Source organism: Callithrix jacchus, chromosome 10, assembly GCF_049354715.1.
Source record: "Callithrix jacchus isolate 240 chromosome 10, calJac240_pri, whole genome shotgun sequence".
In the NCBI taxonomy this organism is placed as follows: domain Eukaryota; kingdom Metazoa; phylum Chordata; class Mammalia; order Primates; family Cebidae; genus Callithrix; species Callithrix jacchus.
This window is the reverse complement of record NC_133511.1, coordinates 50,970,467-50,985,018: the sequence shown is the minus strand read 5'-3', so window position 1 is coordinate 50,985,018 and position 14,552 is coordinate 50,970,467. Positions and strand designations below refer to the sequence as shown.

Below are 14,552 nucleotides of genomic sequence, written 5' to 3'. Positions count from 1 at the left end.
AGGGTATGTCCCAGGTCATGTTCCAACACAGATGTGGTAAGAAGGTATTTTACGTTTCTTTGAGGTTCAGCTGCAGAGAAAAACCTTGAAAATTTAACAGTTTTGTCTTTAGCCAGTGTGTTGGCTGCAGTAAATTTTTAAGCAAGTAAGCAAAGCTCCCATTTTATGCACTGTGGGTATTTCTCAACAGTAAAATGAGTTACACAGTCATACTAAATTGATACTAAGTTCAAGTGAATATGCTGATGTGAATGAATAGAAACACTGTTATGATACAACAGAGACAACATCTGTTTCTCAATGTCTGCAATTATTAAAAAGGTTTGCATTCCCCGGGTGGAAACATAAGAGTTGTGAAATATGACCTTGCAATGACAGTTTTAACGCCTTGTGTATGTGACTAAAGCAATGCATGGCCTTGTTTATTGCTATGTATATTAGAATATTTTGCAGTGCTGGCTGTCATCTAAGTGTCAGGTTCTTCTCTAGGTCAAATAGCGGCTCATCAATGCTTTATTTCTTAAAGAACCTAGATATAATTTTAACCTAAAATAAAGCTTCTTCCTAAAATTCTAATGTCAGTGAAAATGTGAAAGTTCCCCTACAATCTTGCCAAATATCACATTTTTTAATATTCTTCCAAACCAGAGTAATAGCCAGTTTGCCATATATCTGAGCCTGTTTTGAGTTGTAAAAAGAAAAGCATTATTATGTTCTGATGTGTTAAATAATTTTGCTTTCTCTGATAACTTTTCTTCCTCCAATTTTTCCTCCTATGAGACCTTTCTTGCCCTTACTAGTTTCTGAAATGTGAATTTTAACACTTTGCATCAGATTGTTGGTCTCTGTTCTAAAACAACATTAAACTTTCTGCTAAGTTTAATAAAAGATCCACATGGCCATTTCTTCTCTTATCTTTTAATAAACACTTCTTTGCTAAGTATTAGATGTTTTCTGCATTCTCTCTTTAGAAAGCTTAGTTTAGCTAGTCTTTGCAATTCTGTCCTTTGAGAATAAAGACTATAATAGTATAGAATAGAATAAAGAGTCATACAGAATAAAATAATAAAGTTAAGGCAATAGAGAGGAAATTTAGAAGAGAAATAACAGTGAGTTCTCATTGTTCTGAAGTGGCTGAAGTAAATGCCAATCTCATTATACTAAATTTCATTTATTTCCTGTCTCACTAGTTTATAAAAGGCTGACTCTTCTCCTGGACAAAAAGTGAGTTATGGTCATGTGAGTAATGAAGTGAACAATAGTCATTTGTTTTGATACCAACTTTTCCTGGGTGGTTAGATAGCTGGTGAAGTTATGATTTTAATCTATGAACCTCAGTTTAAAATTATAGTATTAGCATTTCCTAGAAACTACACTACTACAGATTTTTCCAGTGTAAAACGCTGAAGAACACCATCCCTTTAGCACAATTATCAGACTTAAAAACAGGTATATGAAAATGGATTTTCATAGGCAAAACATATAAGACTAACAAATTTGGAATAAGAAGTTAGATTTGTAAGAAAAGTATAATTTTCTGAATCTGAATCTGGAATTAACACTCAGTATCTTATTTTCCACATGGCACTAAGTAAGGTTTAACGGAAGATTCAAACTCACAGGACGAGATATTTTTCTTAGATGAAGATTTCACGGGGGAGGTGAAGAGCCTTTCAATAGAAGGTATTTAAAAATTTGAACGCCAATCTCAGCTCTGCTACAAACTCAACAGATGACTTGAAGCAAATTTGGGCCTCAGTTTTTCCAATAGTAAAATAAGACTACTACGACCTTCAATATTTTATATTCAATAATATAACTGGATATGAAAAAGTCCTAGCTAGCACAAAAAATGGAAACTGCTGAAAGTAAACAGCAACTTAAAAATCTTCACCTTGATTTGTTAAGAAAACTTATTTTTCTGCTTATATAATTATCCTTAAGAAAGTAAATAGTTTTTTTCTTAAAATTTCTTCTTTTTTATACAACAAATATTCTTCATCACCCGCATTCTCTGTTAATGACAACAGTCCATTTGCCTCCAGTGAGTCTCTTTAACAATGGCTCATAATTTAAATCCATTATCCACTGTGAATGCTCCAAGTAAACACGAATTTGTGGGTTTATAAATCACATGGCTGTGTAGATCAAATTGATTCACCCTGTTCCTTCTTTACACTGCTTTTATGCTGCTGTTTTAAATGCCTATTACCATAGTCACCCAACTGGCATTTGAAAGTCACTCAATGAAGAACTATCAAGCATTTCACTTTTAACTTGAAATTTTTAAAAAGGCAAATGAAGTCCCAAATGTATGCATATACATGAAAATGGATTTTGATAGAAAAAACATAAAAGACTAACAAATTTAGAAAAAGAAGATAGATTTGTAAGAAAAGTATAATTTTCTGAATCCGAATCTGGAATTAGCACTCAGTATCTTATTTTCCACGTGGCACTAAATAGGGTTGTATGAATGTGTATGTATGAATCTTAGTTTTTTAGAATTACATGTAAAAATCATAGCCTTCCCTTGCATTAATCAGGAGATCCAGCAAGATTAAAAACTGATGTAAAGTCCTATAGGATTCTCTGTTTGGGAACATATAACGAGAATGCCCTTGTCCACAAAATAAATGTCTTAGCATAACCCTATACAAATTGGTAGTTTGGGCCAAGCATGGTGGCTCACAACTGTGATCCCAGCACTTTGAGATGCCAAGGTGGGAGCATCACTTTAGCCAATGAGCTCAAGACCAGCCTGGCCAAGATGGCTAAAAATTGGCCAAGTGTGGTGGCATGTGCCTGTAGTCCCAGCTACTTGGTAGGCTGACATGGGAGGATCACCGGAGTTCAGGAGGTGGAGGTTGCAGTGAACTGAGATCGCATCACTGTACTCCATCTGGCTGGAAGACCCTGTCTCAGAAAAGGCAAGAAAAAGAAAAGAGGTGTAGGAGTAGAAAGACCTATAACAATAGCCATTTTGCTATTGCTGTTTTAAATGCCTATACTACCACAGCGACCCTACTGGCATTTTAAAGTCACTAAATGAAGAACTATCAAGCATTTCACTTTTAACCTGAAATTTTTAAAAAAGCAAATGAAGTCTCAAAAGTATGTATGTATATGTACGGGTTTATGTAGCATGTATGTATAAATGTGTAAGTGTGAATCATTTTGCTATTGCGATAGGTTTTTCTGTTCATGCACCCAGTTTTTGGATCGTGTTTGTAACTTCCCCAAAATTATAGGGATGTGCTATATGTCATACTACGCATTTTAATCAGATTCTCAAAAAGATACATTATCCAAAAAATTAATAATTACTGATCTAATCCAAATGATACATTTTAATCTATGTATGAGAAGTAATTTGCCTTAGTCACACCATTAGACTGTAACATTGAAAATTCCACAACTCAAATTCCTAAGGCTTCTTATGCTAGTGTACACTCAAATGCTAATTCCTGACAAGTAGAGTGTTTTTCTTAAACTTGCATCATCTTGTGAACAAATGTTGAGGCTTTATTTGTTTCAAAGTTAGAGTGAGCTAACAGAAATTTCAAGGACACCATTTCAATTTTAACATTTATTGCTATTAAAATTAGTGATTTTAAGGTTTATATTTTAAGAACTGTCCCCAGAGAAATAACCTCAAAATAAAATGACGTTCTCTTAAACATGCAAGATGAAGGAAGCCCTGTAGAGGCAAAAATGACCTATGTTAACATTTAACATCTGAACACCTACTGGAACTTAAATAAGCCAGGAGGCTCATCTAGAATGGCAGACAGCTTTGAAACATCATCTTTCTTTTGAAAAATCTTCTACTTGTTTTATTGAAATTAGATGCATTAAAGTAATCACATAAATAAATTATGATCAGTATAGAGTCAGTATTGGACATTAAGCCTGGACTAACTCAAAGTTTCTTTCTACTAGTTCTTTCTCTTACACATTTTCATGAAAATTCTTTTTAATCTAGAAAATGTTGTCAAGATATACTGATTATTAAATACGACTTCATAGCTAAATCTGCATGAGCATTACACATTTCCTGTCACTTTTGTGGATTCATTGTCTTTCCAAAGAAATGAGAATTCCAAGGAGAGGAAGAAATATCAACAAGTAAATACCATTCAATATGGGTTAGCATGCTTGATTGTTATTGAAGAATTATAGCAAAAAATGACAGTTGCATCTACCATGTTATGTTTTATGTAACAATTTAACAATGGCAAGGCAAGTCACACTGCTGATTTCAGCAATGTGTTATATTTGATAGAAATTGATAGTTGACTCCCAAACAAAATCACTAAACCATATGAATCCCTTAATTCTTAAGATAATAATGGGGAATATTGTTCTGAGCCAAGAATATGATAGCCAGGGAACAGAAACTGATAAGCTCACACAGTGTAGTTCCAACAGTGACTTTAAACCCAATAGTTCCCTATGGAAACTCAGGATACCAAAGAGTGCAACAATAATATTCTGAATTATAAACTTAAATTTGAATAAGAATACCATATTTCCTTTTATGTAGAAGGTAAAATACAGGCTTTACTCTTCAGGAATATGACAATACTTTCAATATCTCCATCATAAACCAATGTCTGACAAAGGAGATAAATCTTATATTCAGTGCCTACTGACAGACATAATGTCCTTTGGTTTCAAAGTCCAAATTAACTAAGTATCCTAAGAGGCTACAGCCTAAGACAAATCGTACCTGTGAAAAAAATGAAATATTAATAATAAAGATAAAAATGCTGAAAAAGGAAAAACTTAGTGTGTGTATATATATATAGTAGGAATACTTTATAATTTATAGTAGGAATACTTTCATTTCCATGCAATAGTGAGAGATTAAATAAATTAAAGATGAAAAGGACCTATTAAATCATTATGTCTAATGCATGCTAAGGGAAGGCATATTTCCCTAGAGAGAGGAATAAAAAGAAAACTACATATAAAATTAGATACTATAATAACACTTGAGGAAGGTTCAGTTAGCATATAGTCTACAGACATCAAATAGAGGTATTAGCATAAATAGTAGAGACAATTAGATATTGACACAAAGTACCCGTATCAATACAGAGTCTTGTGCTGTGTTTTCAAACATCTAATATACTTGCCTGGAGTGCTTGCAAATTAAAGCTACTCTGTTTATACACAACATAGAAAATGGAATTTGAGCTTCAACGAATTTTTAATTTTGTTCAATCTTGCATTTGTTCAACCAAAAACAATATAAAGAGGAACAAGATGATCAGCCTTAGATTGAGCAAGTTCAGCTCCTCACTAGGGAGTTCTTAAATCCATCATAAAAATCAACAGTGTGCATCTAATAGTTTTCTTTTAATTTGAGAACTGAGAAGTGAATCATCACATCAAATATTCTTCAGGGTCTCTTTGGTTTCCAGATTAAACATGTAATGTAACCTGTCATCTTGTCACATTCTCACATTTCCATTTTAAATAATCATAAATAAGAAAACCTTGCTACTCTTTGGCATAACACAGCTGTTTGATTCCACTGAGTTTCAAAGTCTTAGAAATTGCACTCATTCCTTCCTTAAAGTCCTACTTCATGGCAAAGATTTTCAGCTGAAAGACTCTTTATTGTATTCAAATCTTGTCCCATATGAGTTGTTCTGGTTACTCAGCTTATGAAGAGTCTTGGATAGTGAATTGGGCCCACAACAGAAAACACCAACTGTTTTCCTAGAACAAGAGGGGGAAATAGAAAATCAGGTGTAAAATTAGACAGAATTTAACAAGAAGTAGGCTTTATGAGCATGGTTTAAAGTATTAACAAAGTCAATTTCTTTCTGTTTTACGTAATGAAAACACTTTTCTAATTATTTCCAAATGTAAATGTCCATTAGAAAACTATTTTATTTACCTCCTACTTTTCATTCCAGAATTTAGGATAATTCAAAGAACATACCTATGAGCGCAAATGTGCTTATTATCAGACAGAGATTGATCAATCTACCTTAGTCTTTTCATGACTTGCCATTAATGAAACCGGCAACCTCATCAAGAGCAGCAGTTGATAGATGTCAATTGCTAATCAGCTGACATCTAAATAGATGTTCAGTCCACACTGGACAACGTAAATTCTTCTTTTATTAGACACTTTACACACAGTTATCTAAAGTTCCTATGTGGATTTCCAAAAGCAGTGATGAATAAGGAAGGAGAGAAAAAAGATATTAAGAATTTGAAATAATAATTTTAAGTGACTAATTTATATTCACAGTAAACAAAAAACATATTCATCTAATTTTTTATGTATGCATTGCAATAATGGCAACAAATGCCAAGTAGCTTTAATTATTCTCTAACATAAAATTTAGTAGTTAAATAAGACATATGTCTAACAAATAGACTAAATAAATCTCAGAAAATGAATAATATTTCAAATTGACCTTCCTCCCAAGTTTGTTGATTTGCATTTGATTCTTCTTTGGATATCAAAACAATTATTATTTCATATAATATCTTGAAAGCTCCAGTATTTCTTAATTATCTTAAAATAATTAGTGCCAAATAAAAACATTGAATCCATTAAAATTGGTACCAAAAATTAATAGTAAATACTGAAAAAATATTTCATTCAAACTTTTTACCTTAAAAAAATTAAACTAAAGCTATGAAAACAGAATTTTACTTGCAGTCATGATGGGGTAAGAGGGACTAGATATACCCCCTTACATTAAAAATCTAGAAAAAAGCAAACAAAATATATTACATAAGTATTTTCAGACACTGAAAAATAGGTATCATGGAGCTATGATCCCTGAGGCAAGGAAAGAAAACAAGCTAAGTCCAGTCACTGTCTCTGCTTATGGCCTGGAGGCAATCTACCTCTACCAGCTGCAGCACAGAGAGGGGAAGGAAACTCAGGCAAAGATTGATGATTACACTAGGGGACAAAGAATGGAGTTCATTGAAGCCAAAACAGCTGGAATTTGTGGAGAAGAATACGGAAGGAAAGGGAGATCACAGAAAGAAACCGTGAACATTGGTAGAGGAGAATCCTCAAGTCTTCGGTTGATTAATAATCTGTTTGTATATGAGAAGAAACTTCATGAATGAAGAGCTATCAGAAATCAAATGTTCAAATAATTGCCAGACTTTACACAGGTCTGCAAATAATTTGTATTCACACCCTCCAGAATAAAAACTCCTATAAGTACATGGGCAATGGGTTGTATTCTTAGAAAGGTGTCACCTTATTTGCAAGGAGTAGAGAGGATATTAGTAAAATTAGCCTTGGGCAGAAGGCTGCTCTGGACCTGCACTAACAAATCTTAGAAGTGAGCCTTGTAAAGATCAACCTGAACCCAAATAACATAACTGCATGCCAGAACAAGTCCAACACTATTGAAATTAATAAATAAATCAAAATTTGGCATCTAATATTTAAACTTTAAAATGTATAGAATTTAATAAAAAAAATACCAGGAATGCAAAAAGTAAGAAAATATAAATTATAATTAAGAGTTTTATGGGCTGAAGTATGCCCCTCCAAAACCCATAGGTTGAAGTCCTAACCCTCAGTGCCTCGGGATGTGACTATATTTGGAGGTAAGGCTTTTAAGGAGGCAATTTAAGTTAAAATAAGGCTACAAGGGTAGGGCCTAATCCAGACTGAATGGTGAACTTATAAGAAGTGAGTTGAACACAAAAACAGACACCAGGGATGTGCATGCATGGAGAAAAAGCCGTGTGAAGAAGCATTGGGAACACAGCCATCTGCAAGCCAAGGAGAGAGATCTCAGGAAACCAGCTCTGCCAGCTTCTTGATCTTAAACTTCCAGCCCCCAGAACTATGAGAAAATAAATTTCTGTTGTTTAATCCACCGAGTCTGTGGTATATTGCTACGGGGGCTCTGGTAAACTAATACAAGGAGAAAGAGTATTCAATAGAAAAAGGCCCAGAATGACAGAGAGGACAGACATACATGGTCTTTGAAACAGGATATATAGGCTTCATAATTCAAAGAAAAGCATTATCATTATGAGAAGATAAATGAAATATTTTTTAGGATGCAAACATAAATTCTAGAGATGGAATGCAATATTTGAAATGATAAACACACTAGATGAGTTAAAAAAAGAATAGGCATTGCCAAAGAAAAAGTAAACTTGAAGAAAGAGCATTAGAATTTATCCAAATTGAAGCCCACAGAAAACAAAAACTGAAAAAATTTAAAAAAAGAAGAAGAACAGAGCCTCAGTGGCTCATGGGACAATATCAACAAGTCGAAAATACATGTAATTGCAGTCCAACATGACAGAAGACCAAGGAAAAAGCAAAAAAAAAAAAGAGCTCATAAGTTTAAAGGAGAATAAACACAAAGATAACTGTACCAAGGCAATTGATAATAAAATGCTAAAAACGATTGACAAAAAGGAAAACATAAAACCAAACAGACTGGGGGAAAAGACACATTACAAATCATCGGCCGGGCGCGGTGGCTCAAGCCTGTAATCCCAGCACTTTGGGAGGCTGAGGCGGGTGGATCACAAGGTCAAGAGATCGAGACCATCCTGGCCAACATGGTGAAACCCCGTCTCTACTAAAAATACAAAAATTTAGCTGGGCAAGGTGGCGCATGCCTGTAATCCCGGCTACTCAGGAGGCTGAGGCATGAGAATTGCCTGAACCCAGGAGGTGGAGGTTGCGGTGAGCTGAGATGACGCCATTGCACTCCAGCCTGGGTAACAAGAGCAAAACTCCGTCCAAAAAAAGAGAGAAAGAAATGTAAGACTGAACGTGAATTTCTTGCCATAAATCATGCAAGTCAGAAAGCAACGAAGTGATATTTTCAAAGTACTAAAAATATAAAACAAGACATCAACTATTATATACCAAGAAAATTTTATGCCAAACAAAATTTTTTTTTCAGAAATAAAGATGGATTACAAACTTCTTATACAAACACAAGCTGAATTTATTGCCAGCTAACCAGCACTATAAGGTATATTAAAGAAAACTCCTCAAGAAGTAGAAAAACTAAATTAGATGGACATTTGAATCTAACCAAAGGAAAGAAGAACACCAAAATAATAAAATCTGTGAGTAAATATAAAATATGTACTTTTTCTAATTTCTAATCTTTTCAATATATGCTTGATGTTTAAAACAAAAATACTAATGATGAGAATTATAACATATGTATATATAAGATTAATGACAACAATACAAAAGGATGGAAGTAAACGGAAGTACCTGAAGTGTTATAATATTATTCAAAGTACCAGCCTGGCCAACGAAGTGAGATCCCATTCTACAAAACATTTTAAAAATTAGCTGAGCATGGTGGTGTGCAACTGTAGTTCTAGCTACTCAAGAGACTGAGGTGGGAAGAGCTCTTGAGCCCAGGAATTCAAGGTTGCAGTGAGCCATGATCCTGTCATTGCACTCTGGCCTAGGCAACAGAGAAACTAAAAAATAAAAATAAATATAAAGATAAAAAATAAAATTGCTAAGTGGCTATGATAAGCTAATGATGTACACTGTAAACCTAGAACAATGTTTCAATAATTTTGACCTCATAAGAATCATTTGAGAGACTTCATAGAACACAAAGAGCTAGGTCTCCCCATCCCTATAGTTTCTGATTTGGCAGATCTTGGATAGGGCTCAAGAATTTGCTTTTCTAACAAGATTCCAATTATTGCTAGTCAAAAAAATGCAGTTTGGAAACGAATGCCCTAAAGCAATTACCAAAAAGAAAAAAAAATACAGAGGTATAGCTAATATTAGAGAAAATTGGAATCATAAATAATAGCCCAAATCAAGGTAAAAAAACAAAACAGAAGAACAAATAGATAAGCACAAAGCAATGGTGAACTGCCAGATTTAAACCCAACCATGTTTTCATTAAATTAAATGTAAATGATTTAAACACTGAAACTAAAAAGCTTCAACATACATAAAGCAAAAATTGATGGAACTGCAAAAAACAGGTAAATACATAATTATAGTTGATGATTTCAATACTCTTCTCTCAGTAATTAATACAAGCAGACAGAAATTCAGTAAGTATATTGAAAATTTGAACACCACTATTAACCTACTGGAACTAATTGGCATTTATAGAATGCTCTATTTAACAATGATGAAATACAAATTCTTTTTAAGTGAATAAGGAACGTTAACTGAGCTTGAACGTATTTTGGGCAATAAAACAAGTGTTAATACATTTTAAGGAATTAGAATTACAAGGAGTTTGTTTTTAGATCAAATCTCAATTGAACTAGAAGTTAAGAACAAAAAGATATCTGAAAAATTTCTGCATATTTGTAAATTAAACATTTCTAAATAACCCATGGGTCAAAGAGAAAATAACATAAAAAATAAAAAATATTTTGAATGAGATGAAAATGCAAACAAACAAATCAAATTTTATTTAGCAAAAGTGGTGTTTAGAGGAAAACATGTAGCATTAAACTCTTTTCTTAGGAAAAAAAGATCTGAAATCAATGACCTATGTTTCCATTTTAAGAAACAAGAAAAAAGAAAAAGGTAATTAAACCCAAAGTGAGCAAAAGAAATAAAAATACATGAAAATAAATGATGTTATACTTAATACAATTTAAATGATTATTGAAACCATAATGTAGCTTCCATTAAAATTAAAAGAGAATTGAGCCATTTTGTTTCTTTGTATAAACTTTCTGTCAACACTGTATGACGGCAATAGGATACCATTATTTTGTTGATTGGCTTTGACTGGGCAATTACAAAGTTAGCTTGGCAAGTTTTGCAGATTTCCTAAAGGTACTTCTTAAATAATAATAAAATCAAGTATTTATTATAAATTAAATAACAGTAATAAAAATCATTATTTTAAACCACCCAGGATATCATGATTTTTAGCTGTTTTTGTTAACAGTTTCGTTTACAATTATTAACCAGTTTAACTCTGATATCCTTTGTGTGTATGTGTGTAATTTGAGGAATTCCCTAACATCACTCTTACAACTTAATGATATCTTACATTTTTTTTCTGAATTCTACAAGGAATCTTTGCAATTCATTTGTACTAAATTTGCATTAGAGTGCTGCAATCCAACTATTATCTGGAGTTTTGTCTAAATAATGTTTGATGGAATGGGTGCAGGTAGATTTGGGTACTAAGTAGAAAATGCAGTTTGCAGGGTTGATACTAGAAACAAGTTCCATAAATATTCACACTTGCTTTTTATGTAGACTTGTAAATGCTGAATCTTAAGTAATGAGAACTTAATCACTCCAGAGAGCTTATTCACTCCTTGTATTACAGATCCAGCAGGACTGAGTCACTTGACTCAAGGTCACAGGAGTAAATGTGAGAGACTAAACCTAGTTATTTTTAACTTGTTTTAAGAACACTACAAGGCAGTAAAATAAAGTAATCTCAAACATTTCACTCAATCCCAGAGTAGTAATTCTCTATTCAAAAAGCCCAATAAAGTTCAACTTTTCTTTCTCTCTTTGCATAATGCATAAACTTCACAGCTCGAAGCATGATATACATTTTAATTACAAACAACAGAAAACCAAATTTGGGCTAGATATAACAAATAATTTTCTGACAGGTTATTAAATACTAAATGGTTTACAACATAATATTGAGAGCACCTCCCTATCTCCCATCTAAAGGGAGCATGGTAAAATAAGATTACTGCTCTTTATCTGCGACAAGTATGTCCTGTGGTAAAGCACAATAGCTTGCAGTCAGGAGATTAGCGTTCATATTTGCATTCTGGCTCATTGACTGTGGCTTTTGATAAATCATTATATTCTGAAGTCCTAGCTTCTTCATTTTAAAAAAAAGATGAAGGCATATTGACTCCAAAAGTTCCTTCACATTCCATTATCATATCACACCATTTTAATTCATTTTCTGAATTTAAAAAGGCAACAAAAGAATGACTGTCATATACATGTGGAAAGTAAATTAATTCTGACTTTTAGTTTTTGTAGATCAGTACCTAAATCTGTATACCTGTTGAGCATTCCCACTCAATCTTAATCTAACTGCAATATTCTCACATAAGAAAGTATGTACAAAGATAATTACTACAAGACTGTTTTTAACTGTAAGGAAATATAAGTAACCTAAATATAAATAATTAGGGTAGTAACAGTCATGTTGTTCATACTCTAGAAGACTGTGAGATACAATTACACAGAAATTGTCTATGATCAAAAGAAGTACATCATTAAAAATTAGTTGGTTCTTCCTAGCATAGCCAAGAAAAAAAGAAAACAACAACAAAGGAAGTTGAAGAATTAGTTGTTACAGATTCTATTTTTATTAGAAAACTAAGGATTAGATTTTTAAAATATATGGTACACACACACACACACACACACACATCACTCTAAAACACAAACAGCCTGACAAATGAGACTTCTTGAGAACTAACTGTAGGAACCAACAGCTTCAATCTCTGTTTCCCTGTAAATAACCTGCTCTTTATGGATTTGGTTTCTGAATTCAGCCAAAGAAACTCAATTTTCAGCAATATACTGTGAAAATCTACAAAAAAAAATTCTTGTCAGCAGTCAGTAAATGCCACTAAAGAGGAACATGTCAGCAATGCATAACAAGAGACAGATGAGTATGACAAGATCATCACATCGAAGATGAGTTGTTATTGGAGAAAGATGGGAAAGGAAGATAGCCAAAAGTCAGTTCACATCATTTTTTTCTAATTTCAACTTTGAATATTACAAAGAACTCCTACTTTGTAAAGCATGCTTACATTTTCATCCCAAAACTAATTCATCAAGGGAAGGGAAATACTACAAAAGTGATTTAAACATGGCTGTAATCTGAATCACATGGGCAACTTTATTCCTTTTTAAATTTCACTTCCCAGGCCCCATTCTGTAATTTCTAAAACAAAATCTTTGAGGGTATAAATAGGAGCCATCTTGATCAATAATGTCTTCAATAAATAACATTCATCCACCAGTTCCTAAATTGGATTTTTAAAAATATATACATTTAATAAGCTGGCTTGTGCATTTATAATCAAATGTCCTTTTGATGTTTATAAGAACATATTTTAAAATTTATGAAGTGGTCAACTATATACTAATAATTGTAATGATAACTCACGCCAGAAGTAAAAATTAACTCTGGAGTCTATGTTTACAGGAAATTTTCAAATAAAATATTTAATTTATATGCATTCTTGTGTAGAAGTATGATTAGGATTAGGTTAGCAATAAAAATACGATTAGTTCAAATGAGAAAGTATATAAATTATATGCACTAATGGGAAAGAAATATAAGTTAAATGAAAGAAAAAGAATGATGTAAAATATCCAACTGCTAAGAGTTTATATATTTTTGTAATAAATGACATTAGTATCATCTAGCTATATTTATATTCCAGTGGATATGTCACACAAAATTACGTTAATTACAAAATGTCAATATCTTTCACAACTATTTAAACTTATGATGAAACTATTTAGATGCAAATCTAAAAATATGTCAGTGGTTATACAGTTTTCAAAATCTTCTTAGAATTCTTATAGATCAGTGCTCTGCACTATGATAAATTTACAAATGACAAATGGGCTGGCTGGTCTGTGCCCTAAAATGAAATGGAGGCTTTCCTTTCATAGCAATTTCTTCAGATTATAAACACATAGTCTATAAGAACAAGATTCTTTATACAATTATGGCTTCCAAATAATACATTTGGAAATATTCCAGATTTAAAGACTGCATAATACAACACAATGATTTTTTTAAATGAATAAACAAAAAATACACATTTATTCTTGTAAAAAGGTACAAAAATGTGATTTTTAAATGAATTCATTGTTAGAAATATCTGTGAATTCTTTGTTTGCAAACATGATTTTGAAAGCTTTTCCCATGATCACGTGATACATGCTGTGAGAATGAATACTGATTTTTAACACAGGCCTATACAAATATATAATCAGGTGGGAGAATTAAGCTCATAAATACATTATACACTATTTCTAAGTCAAACCTTAATTATTTGGAATTACAGAAATGTACGGCAATATCTGTCTTACTTCCACCTTTGATAGTGAAAGAGTGTTTCAGTGAATTTGTCATTTGTAAACTCATTGCCAATTCATTTTTTAAACTTTGTGTAACTATTTGAAAATATTTTAATGTATTTATTAGCCTCATGTCAAATTTTTGAGGTATAGAACTTACCCTCTGTTACATTTTGCTATTTCATCAAACAGAAGTTTCCACCGAGGACGTCCAATAAAAAGTCTCGAATTCAGTATGTGATATTTTTCTCCAATTATCTTTTGCCAAAAAAAAAAACACTACATTATTCAAGATTTAGATAAGTAACCTGTTTCTCTAACGTCATTTCTGCTAGTGCCATGATTTCCCACCAAATTGCTGTGATATAAAGAATGTTAAGTATCAAATGGCAACCTATTTCGTACAATTATTTCAGAGTATCACTTCCCTTCTCTTTTCCTTTAAAATCCATTATCTCCTTGAATTCCATTTGTTTGTTTTAAACAAACA

At 32.4% G+C, this 14,552-nt stretch overlaps 1 protein-coding gene across 7 annotated transcripts in view; it reads right to left on the bottom strand.

Annotated features, from left to right (window-relative positions):
- Positions 1–3,809: 3,809 nt before the first annotated feature.
- Positions 3,810–14,552, bottom strand: part of NOX4 (NADPH oxidase 4) — a 148,558-nt gene continuing 137,815 nt past the window's right edge. For 6 of the 7 annotated variants that reach the window (XM_035265278.3, XM_078339241.1, XM_054241812.2 and 3 more), the window contains 2 exons: positions 14,223–14,320; positions 3,810–5,730 (listed from right to left, as the gene is read on the bottom strand). In XM_035265278.3, coding sequence (XP_035121169.1) covers positions 5,610–5,730; positions 14,223–14,320 — 219 coding nt within the window. In that variant the 3' untranslated portion in view covers positions 3,810–5,609. Of the gene's footprint in view, positions 5,731–14,222; positions 14,321–14,552 lie in introns of those variants that run through there. The other variant, XR_004731190.3, reaches the window with a different exon arrangement.